This window comes from Solanum tuberosum, unplaced genomic scaffold (assembly GCF_000226075.1).
Source record: "Solanum tuberosum cultivar DM 1-3 516 R44 unplaced genomic scaffold, SolTub_3.0 scf00294, whole genome shotgun sequence".
Classification (NCBI taxonomy): domain Eukaryota; kingdom Viridiplantae; phylum Streptophyta; class Magnoliopsida; order Solanales; family Solanaceae; genus Solanum; species Solanum tuberosum.
Window position 1 is genome coordinate 36250 of NW_006239231.1, and position 10992 is coordinate 47241.

Here is a 10992-nt window from a genome sequence, read left to right on the forward strand (position 1 = left end):
TGTTAGCATGATAGACAACTAAATGATTGTATATATTAATGTAATTATATAGTGATATAAATTAGCATGATCATATACATTTGTTGTAGAATCATATGAATAAATATTGTGATAGAATAGCTGATTTGGAGGGATAGCAAGGCAGATTTAGAGGGATTCAATGGCAGATTTGTATAGATAGAATAGATGATCTTTAGGGATAGGAATGGCGGATCTTTAGGGATGTGTAATCTTTATTTTCTCTATATAATGGAAAGACTCTCTAACTTTGAGAGACATTCAGCTGAAAATTGACACATATTAGAAAACCTTACCATGCTCCCAAACCCAATATATACAGGTTTAGGCCCATTTTGGATCCACTTGATAAAATCTTCAGGAGGTTGGTAGTTACTCCCAAGGTTTAAGACACAATAGCCAACAATATCAACCAAAGAGCCCCAATCTGCAAAAAATGAAATTGCTTCAATATTTTTTATGATAAATCAAGTGGACTGATAGTATGAGCACACATTATTACTAAGCCAATGGGTGAAGTAGAGCTAGAAATAGAAGAAAAGATCTTTACATGAATTCAGGGACGGGGAAGGGGATTAATGGGAATGAAGAAAGAGAGACTAACACAGAAATACTCCACAAGAAACTGATCCGTTCATTTTGACATTTACAAGTCATTAGTTTTGCTTCAACAAGAGAAGTGGAAATGACCAATACGACGAAAACAAGCATCCACATACCATTGAGGAACTGACATATACCTTTAGGCTTTGGCACAACATGTGGACTCCACATGTAGCCAGTTGGGAAGTGAGAAAGTGATCCGTGGTATGTACTGAAGTAGGCGATAGGAGGAAGGTTTAGCTTCTTTTTCCTAAACTCGTTGATCAAACCTCTTATGCCCCACCAGATCAGTAAATCCACGACTATGTAGGAAAGCTGAAATGTGCAGAAGACAAATTAGAGTTTTAACAGGAATCAGAAGCATTACTGGAAAAATATTTTTCAAAAGAAGAAACTGATAACATACCCAATACGCAGCAGGTTGAGGTACACGAGCCAACGGGTGAGGAAATTCATAAGTTGGCCTGTCTATTAACAAAGTGTGTGAGAAGGTACCTTGTTGAAAATATTAAATGGGAGAATTTAATGAAGAATGACATTGAACTCAGCAACTGACTCACATTATATTCTATGTACATAATAGTTCTTTAAATTGATCTATAAAACTTCCTAATTCAGAAGAACCAACTACTCCAGAAATTGGGCACTTGCATCTAATCTTTGTATGTCACAGACTAAGGTGTTCGATTTTGAAATATTGAATAGCAGTTTCTGCAAAAAGTTTTTCAAGTTTCAGCAAAAATTGTGTTCGATGCAGCTCCACCAAAGAAAAGTTTGAATCTTTTCAAAAGTTGTGTTTCAACAAAAACTCCATCAAAATAAAGTAGCAAAACTCATACTTTTCTTTTGTGTGGTTCTTGTAACTAGAAGAATTTTGCAAAAACTGTTTCTCAATTTTTTGAATAAAACGCCATATGGTTGATATCATGTGGGACAGTGGTCCATGTATCAGATATTAAGCTGGTGAGAACAGAAACTACACTTGATCTTAACCACAAGGCCGAGTAAGGTATCAAACGCCACCTTATAATGGTCTATTCAACATCAAATCTAAAAAACATTCACATAAGAGGAACAACCACCTCTTACAAATTGGCTTTTCTCAAAGAGGAAACTTTTGTAGAAAAAAAGAGTAATCAGATAGTGGTATTTTGTTTCATCAATGATTTATAAGAGGAATGGACTTTACAAGGTCGCATATTGACAAAGACAGCAATTGCAGGTGCATCCACTTGTCCAATTATTAATACGAAATTTCCAATATAATAAAGTTAAGTGTCAATAGAGCTTACGTCCAGGGCATTGTGAAGAAGATGTGGAGGGGTACCCCAAGAGCTTCAGCAACGTGTGCATGTCCTGTCAAAAAAAAATAAAACAATGATTATAAGTTGGACTAAATCGCATTCTGTTGACTAATCCTGATAAATGTTATTAACCAAAATAGCAGCAAGAGGTTGCTGATATCTGTACAACGATGGACTAGAATTATCTATGATACAAGGAGTCTATAAAGTCCAGGAAAGCATAAAAATGAATATTGTTTTGGGGACCATTGAGGAAAACCATATAAAGCAGTTTATATTTTATTCGACATTTATTTACAAAGCACAAGCTCAAGATTAAGTCTTCTTCCTTCTAAGCTCTTTGTTTTCAATGATTTCCAAAAGAATGGAATCTGCTTGTGCTGTAATTACTAAACCCAAACCGATATGCAACTTGCCAAAGCTGTGCAGAATACACACCTCCATAGATTCAGCTAATGACTTCTCCCAAAATAAGTTTTTTAGTTTGGAAGGGCTTTTACTTGTTCGAAGCAGTTTAACACAGCTCGTGAATTTGATACAGAAAATACAATCAGGTGGATTTCTGTATAGGCCAATAACCCAACTTCTTGACATAGGTCTACTCTAATTGAAAAGAAGCAGAGGAGCACTGTGAAGACAGTGTGAGATTAAATATGTAACATATGAACAGTCAAACTCAGCTAAGGCGGTGGAGTAACTTTTCAGACTGAACTCCTCCCAAGGTCAAATCTAGATAGCTTCTGGTCTCCACATTAGAAGTGTCAAATGAGATTAAACTCGTAGTAAGTAAACAGAGTTATTTGGCCAAAGACATTTCAAACGATTCTAACCCGAGGACGATTTAAGGTTATCTTTGAGATTCTTGTGTCCGGAGCTTACAGTGACCCATCCCTCAATTCATACACACTAATATGTTACATTTAATTCATATTTGTTGACTTCATGTTAATCCTTTCTAAGATAAATTCCATGATGCGACTAAGAGACCATCTCAGAATATAGTAGCTCCTCTACTTATAGTATCTCACAATATATCTTTCTAATTTAGTCAAACATATGTTCTCTATGATAGCAAAATATGACCACCACCACCCGCCACCGCCCCCCCCCCAAAAAAAAAAAAAAAAAAAAAAAAAAAAACTCAGCTAAGGCGGTGGAGTAACTTTTCAGACTGAACTCCTCCCAAGGTCAAATCTAGATAGCTTCTGGTCTCCACATTAGAAGTGTCAAATGAGATTAAACTCGTAGTAAGTAAACAGAGTTATTTGGCCAAAGACATTTCAAACGATTCTAACCCGAGGACGATTTAAGGTTATCTTTGAGATTCTTGTGTCCGGAGCTTACAGTGACCCATCCCTCAATTCATACACACTAATATGTTACATTTAATTCATATTTGTTGACTTCATGTTAATCCTTTCTAAGATAAATTCCATGATGCGACTAAGAGACCATCTCAGAATATAGTAGCTCCTCTACTTATAGTATCTCACAATATATCTTTCTAATTTAGTCAAACATATGTTCTCTATGATAGCAAAATATGACCACCACCACCCGCCACCGCCCCCCCCCCAAAAAAAAAAAAAAAAAAAGAGAAGACAGAAATGTAGCTTTTGGAGAACAAGCAATGATATTACAACTCCATGTGATAAATCATGGACCAAGCATGAATTAGACGTCCAGATATCAAAAAGGTGAAATGAGTGGTGAGTACAGAGATTCTTTCCGAACTCACCATAAGCAGGAGGATTTGCAATAATCGCTTGTGCTCTGAAAGGTTCACCAGTTTCAATATCTGGCTCAGTGCAAGCCGGAAGAAGAGATTCAATAATAGCCTTTAGCTGCTTTCGTTGTACAGATATCTCTCCTGGTCCAGAAGGAATGAGACCTTTGTTCCTGGCCATATCTGCAATTCCACAGAACATACAAACTTAGTCCATATTAAGTGATTTTATCAGCAAACAGGAATTCCATATTACTACTTGTACAGGTATGTGAATGAGCCACTTATTTCATACTAGATTCCAGTACAAATTTGACTGTTAAGTATGTTGAAAAGTTCGCAAAATTTTAAGAGAAATTTTCAAATTGTGCATTAAGTAACTAAAAGGAAAAAAACAGAAGCTTGATATAACCACAACTGCTCATAGGATTATGTTAGTGTTCATCATTGGTTGAAAGTGTGGCTATAGTCTCCTAGTGATTTGGGCAACCCTTACCGCATGAACCAACTTTCGAGATTGAGTTAGGCCTAAGCCCATCTTCTTAGCTTGGTATTAGTGCCAGCATTGTCAAAGGTGCCCTGACGCGAGGCTCAAAAAGCATTTCGCCTTATTTAATGTGTGATTTTGTGTCCTCGTCAAGGTTATACGACTTGCGTTTTCTTGCCAATAAGCCTCTTTAGAAGAGGCGGCACTAAAAAATTGATATTTTACTTTATCATATTATTTTTTTTCAATTTCTTTCTTCATATATTTGTCATTCATTCATGCTTTGGACTAAACACGGATTACTTTTTTTCCCTTTTCTCCTTTTTTCAATAAAGCCCACACTTTAGTTGCACTTAAATCCCCAACAGATCTTAGAGATTTTTTGCGCTTTTTGCTTTTGATAACACTAATTAGAGCCACACCCATCATCATTGTTGTGTTACCTAATGTAGGGCACTATGTTATGATATCCATGCTTCGTCTAGTCTTGGGCGTGCACACATAACATAGACAAAAACAAGAACGAGAAAAACAAAGAAGCATGCCAAAGACCTCTTACATCCTGTCAATACCCGAGGATCACCACCCAATGGGTAGAAGTCTATGCCTCCGGATTTGACAAAATCGCGGAAGTTAGAATGAGTTGCCAGCCTGACATGATGACCAAACGCCTGTCAATGCATAAAACTGATTAGAATAGGAACAAACGATTTACTCTACAAATGAACAATTTTTCAACCAAAATACAAAGATATTAAGGTGCACAAACATCAATAAAATTCTACAGACAGTGAGTGGAAGATAAAAAAACGTACATAAACTACTACAAGAAATATGGAAACACAAAATCTATAGTTGAAATATAATCAATTATTTCACGTGAAAGTCCAATATTGGCCACAAAAATGATGAGAATATTAAATAATAAGCAATCGTGCACCAGAAGAGGCCAACAGCAAGAAGTAAAGCTAAACCAACCTTAGATAGGAAAAGAAATTAAATCCAATGGTACCCACACTGGAAAGAGCATATTTAGAATGTTTTACCAGTCAAGCAGCAAAAGTCACCAGCTCTCAAGCAGACAAAATTATCCTTGCACAAAGTAATTGAAAGGTCCAAGTGACCTTTGCTTTTAATACTTGCTTCAACCATATAGGTCCAAATTCACCTCTAAAAATTCTCTCCGTCAACATATTCTCAAATGAAATCTCAATTGGTTTACCCAAGTCCAAGGGACACAATCTAATCCTTTTACCTTACAGCATCTCAACAATCAATTTTAAAAGTTGGTGACTAAGAAGACTAGAAAAGTGGAGAAACTAAGTCTAGTAAAATAGAACTTAGAAGTCCATCTAACAGACCTCTCCAACAAAGTGTCATTCAAAGCTGAAATTTGGGTTATTCTGTAAAGGATGCTGAAAAACATAGAATGCAATGATATAATCATAAAGGCAAGCACAGATGGTTAAGAAGAAAACGATATAGAACATATATGACCAGTACAGCTATAAACATGGTGATTTAGAACTCCCAACATGCCTGAAGTCTCTTGGCCATAGCCAAAAATGGTTGAACATCTCCCCTGGTTCCAACAATAAGCACCACGATTTTCAACTTTGGAACTGACTTATTAAAATCTGTGATAATCCTGTCTACAGTAAGAGTGGGTTCTTCAACAGATCGCAGCTCCAACAATTCAGAAGTTTCAGGCGTACTCTTAGTAAGGTCAACCTCTACTGTTCCATCCCCTTGAATCTTTACCAGATCCACAATGAGCTTTTGCTGGTGACATTAAGAACAGAAGGAAATATGAGGAAATGGTAAGTGAATAACAAGGAGTCAGCAACTTAACGGCAAGAAAATGAAAAGGTATATCATTTTCCAGATGCATGAAGTAAAAAAACACATGTAAGTAATTCGTGGTGGTTCTTTCAGACGCTGCAGAGGGGCAGTCCTGGGTCTCCATAGTCCATACTTACATAGGCAGATAGTAAGAATTCTTAGCCTGTTTAATTAGCTGCTACTTGTACATATACAGGCATGGACAACCTAATGTATGAAGCGGTGATTCAGGACGGATACATGTGATTATGTGCAGAAAAAATTGACTTTATTAAAGAGGGTGGTTTTCTTTCAGCCACTTATTAAATAGCAACTTGACTCAGCAGAGCCCTACAACATACATATCAACTCCATCAGTTGAAAGTAAGAAACTAGCTCAAAAACCAAATGGTCAAAGTAAATTTTGTATCAGTAAGTTTAAATAAGTACTTGATCAATACAATTGCCAGCTTCACATGGTCTAAGCATCATTTGAAAACGTAATGCTCAGCATTCTAGGATTCTTTTAAGTTTAATTGGTTTAGGTAAATCATATTTATTCAGATAACAAGCAATCTCGTTATTCATACACTTATCACTTCCCATAGCAGCTTTTCTACTACTTATCACTCTCCAACATTAAAGGTTCTTTCCATGCTTCAAGTTTACAATCAAATAAAACAAATTCAAGCCAACACTAGTGTCAAGGACAAAAGATTAAACTCTAACAAGTTGCAACAACTTTTGACACATTTACATGCATATCATAATCAAGACTAGTAATTCTATTCAACTCTTACGCCATGTTGACTATTATAGAATCTCACAGCAAAGCACTACACAATTGGTTGTCAGATAATAGGCACTTCAAAGCTGGAGACATCAATAACTTGTCCAAAATTTACCTTTCCACGTTCAGAGAGTCTATCCAATATTAGATTATGTCTTGGACTAACCCTCCTCTCAGTCAAAGATCTTGAAAATGCCATATCCTGGCCTTCAGGGAAAAGACCTCCGCCAATAGTCACAGGTGCAGTAATGCAGTGCTCCAAACCTACAAGTCAAACAAAAAAATAAAATGCAAAAGTCTTGTATGACAAAGAAACACATCTAATCCAGTAAACCACAACGGTCAGCTTTATCCCATCAACATAAGATATAAATGTCTAAGCCCTTCTGAAGCAAGTACGGAAAAGAGAAGAGAAAAGAAAAGAAAAGAAAAAACAAAGAATCATATGCAGCAACGATTTGCTTCAATTGCTTATAGAAGACCAAATCAATATTTTCTTACTACTAAATTTTCAGAAAGACAACGCTAAGAGGTTCCCAAGTCTAATTTATGAGTATTTTGCCACTCTAGACATGAAATCATTGTCAGCACAGCAATACAGCATACTGGCAGAATATCCTAAATGTGATACAGGATATAGCTTTTGCTTTGGAGGTAGGAAAGTGGAGATGATGTGAGAAGTGACATAGGAGGAAGTCTATAATGTACCTTAGCTTTGAGGGAAGCACAGAAGAAACCGTGAGCAAAAGCATTTTTCTCTCTTGTATGAAGACGGAGCAGTTAAAGTTAATACTCTGGAGACTTTTGGATATTTGATATTTTTCATGTTTGGTGTTAAATCATGGTTCCATCTTTTAGTAACTTGGTTTGACATCGTTGTCTGTCAAAACCTGTCCTCCACAAACAATGTTAGTTTTGTTTGTCATTAATTTTGTTGATGCATTGATTCTCCTTTGTAGGGGTAGTGGTGAGACTTGGAAATATAGAGCACTGGAAAGAATCCTTGACATTTGGACCAAAAGAAGCAGGTGAATATAATTTAGCTCATGAAACTCGAGCAAGACAATGCAGCCCCAAAAAATGTTCAGTCTCTTCATAGAATATGTGACCCTTAAAGTAACTTGAACCACAATCAACAAGCAGATGGTAGATTATAAGGAAGCAAGACTTTCTACAGATAGCTGTACAGAGATGAATTAGCTCAAGGAATTCCAGAGACAGATAAGGATGACAAAGGGTATTATTTCGACCTTGAGATGAAAAATGTCAATGAACCCTCCTTTTAGAATAGAGTTGTAAGATGAGGCACAGTTCTATACTTAAACTTAGAGCCAGAACACTTTTATTTATTTATTGTAATTTAGGTCTATGACAGGAAAAGTTACTCTCATCTTTTCTATAATACTTGCTGAGTAATATAGGACAAGCCTTAATAGTCTGAGATTCACAACTAAGCTTACATGTCGATCTAGATAGGATTATTTGAACTCCTTCTAGGTTGATTACATAGATGACAACAAGTAATGAGAGAGCATAATAAAGGAAAGGAACCAGCCCGTTTGGTGGGACAGAAAATAATAGTTCCATTCATCAAACTGTTAGCCAGAGGACAACAATGATGCTTAACATCGTAAATAAGATAGTTTCCTAGACCATTTTGTCATCCAAAATAGAATAAATACACAAACATGATTCACTTTTATCAAATAGAATAAAGATACAACACAAGAAATAGTTTTACTATCAATCAAAGAAGAATTATACTAATTAGTATACTCGCCCCACAAAGACAAATTACACCCTAGTGAACAGCATTATGAAACAAAAACCAAAAAGTTTTAAAAAAAAAGAAAAAGCCCACAGGATCATTCTGAAGTCCTACTATCCCAGTCACTTGGCACTCGCTCATACTTTTCCTCTCTAACTACTCTTATTTACATCCTTGTCAATATAACATTTTGCCAAGATCATGACTCCTATTCTAAATTTATTGGTGTAAGAGAAGACTAAACTAAATGCACAAGGAAGAATCTGTTGCAGGTTTTCTCAAATTCATTAATTTATCAACAGAGAAAAGCTTAGGAAGATGAAAAGCACTAACCTCTCCGAGCTAGAGGTGGAGGACTAGAACTCCGATGTGTTCTCTCATATTTCATTTCTGGAGTCAAACACTCATCAACATGCTCATCTGAAGACCTAATGTCCTTAAGTGATGAAGAACTTGTTCTCCCGCCATCTAATTCATCGGAAAAAGTAGCATCACACCGTTCATCAGCATTGTTTGGTACTTCTGAATCCCTTGTGCTCTGATTGCCATTAAGCCCATTGCTATCCATTTCATCTGATGAACTCCAAAACCACTTAAATTCACCAAACTGACACACCTAGTGTTCTAAAATTTCAAGCTTCGCAAACAATTGTAAGAGAACTCAAATTCAACTAAACTCCAGATTCAGCAACAAACATAAAAATCTGCTGACAACTTGCAAAATTCAGCAACTCCAGAATTCATAAACAATCCTGTGCATCAAAATCTGCTCAGAAATGAGAAAATTTCAGCAACCCCAAAATGCAGAACACTTTCATTCACCAAAATTCAGCAACCCCGCAATGAAAAACCAAATCTTGATTTAAAGCTAAAACTTTCCAAACTACACCACAAGCAATGTGAAAAGCTAATCTACCCTCTGCAACAACCAATTACTAGAAAAAAGAAACACAACCAAACAGTCAACGGCACGCATTGCACAAAATTCAAAAAAGATTGTAATGATAACAACATCTACAGGAAACTCACACAATACACACCCTAATTCTATTTACTATCAATAGAGAACACTACAAACAACAAATAAGTTAAGAAGTTGAAACCCCACAAAACAGAAGATACCAAAAGGGCTTATCCTTTTAGCGATTCAATAATTAATGAAACTGAATACTCAACTACCATGTAATTACCAAGAAAGCAACTTTACTTCTTTCGTCTTATATATTGAAAAGACTCATTCCAAGTTTGAGATTATTATCATCAATTATTGGTTTTTTTCATGGATGAATATGTTTTGGAGGGAAGCTAGAAAAAAACAAAGATGGTGTGTGGTTGTTGATCTTCACTCCTTTGTTGGGTTGTGGAACAACACTTACTCATTAACAATGTTCATCACACAAACTATTCTTGAAAAAAGTCCTGATTTTTCTCTTCTTTTTCTGTTCAATGCAAGACTTAACAAGGGACTATTCTTTTAGGACTACTTGCAAAGTATAATATCAATGATTTCGACACTGCTGAAAAGTATGGTTTAAATTATCACTACAACAAAAACGGTGAATTACATGAAATTTTTTTGGGAATTAAAATGAAATCATTGATTCAATTGTTTTAAAAATACTACTTATGATATACTATGAAGTTTGAATTTGAAGCTAAATTTTTGTTCCTAAATTAATAAGTCAATAAATAATCTTGTAGGTAGAAAACTCTATATATATATATATATATATATATATATATATATATATGAAAATAAAAATAAAAACTATCTTCAGCAATGTGTGCATCATTTTTTATAAATAGTTGATCCATTCGTCCTTTTTATATGTCATTCCTTTCTATAAATAGTTGATCTATAATACTTGTCATTTCATAAAATCAATGCATAAATTATCATATTATTCCTTTTTTATCCTTGTGAGTTATTAACCTTAAAAATATATATTTGATCAAGTACCAACTTAGAAAAGCTAAGTAAATGATTCATGTTCATTGGTTAAATTAATTCATGCTCATTGATTGAAAACTTAAATTCCAAAAAAATTAAATGAGTGCAAAATAGTAAACTTACTTAGTTTCTTAATGCACGTGAAATCTAAAATGGTGACATATAAATAGAAACGGAGGGAGTATGATATATGAAGTTTGAACTTGAATTTGAAGGTAAATTTTTGTTCCTAAATCAATAAGTCAATATATAATCTTGTATGTAGAAAATTCTAAATTTTTATATATTTTTTTAAATATATATATATATTTCTTATATGTTGTGCTGTGTAATTTTTACCAGGAGATTCGATTAAACACCCTAACAACCTGCCAGATCCTTTCTTTGTCCCTACATCTTGAATTATTGTTGTGTTTCTCTCCTCTTTGGAAACTTAATTATAAAAAAATTGATTATTTTATTCTATACAGTACTGACACCTTTTTGACTTGTATTAGCTCAATTGGAAAAAAATTATTCTGGGC

At 34.9% G+C, this 10992-nt stretch overlaps 1 protein-coding gene across 3 annotated transcripts in view; it reads right to left on the reverse strand.

The window, feature by feature from the left end:
• Positions 1 to 10060, reverse strand: part of LOC102585097 (sterol 3-beta-glucosyltransferase UGT80B1) — a 16321-nt gene extending 6261 nt beyond the window's left edge. Inside the window, exons 1-10 of one of the 3 annotated variants that reach the window (XM_015314568.1) lie at positions 9894 to 10060; positions 8851 to 9283; positions 6865 to 7013; positions 5678 to 5920; positions 4698 to 4809; positions 3664 to 3834; positions 1914 to 1977; positions 1028 to 1085; positions 759 to 936; positions 315 to 445 (exon numbers count right to left, since the gene is read on the reverse strand). In XM_015314568.1, coding sequence (XP_015170054.1) covers positions 315 to 445; positions 759 to 936; positions 1028 to 1085; positions 1914 to 1977; positions 3664 to 3834; positions 4698 to 4809; positions 5678 to 5920; positions 6865 to 7013; positions 8851 to 9085 — 1341 coding nt within the window. In that variant the 5' untranslated portion in view covers positions 9086 to 9283; positions 9894 to 10060. The other 2 variants (XM_015314567.1, XM_015314570.1) reach the window with 2 other exon arrangements.
• Between the last annotated feature and the right edge of the window lie 932 nt (positions 10061 to 10992).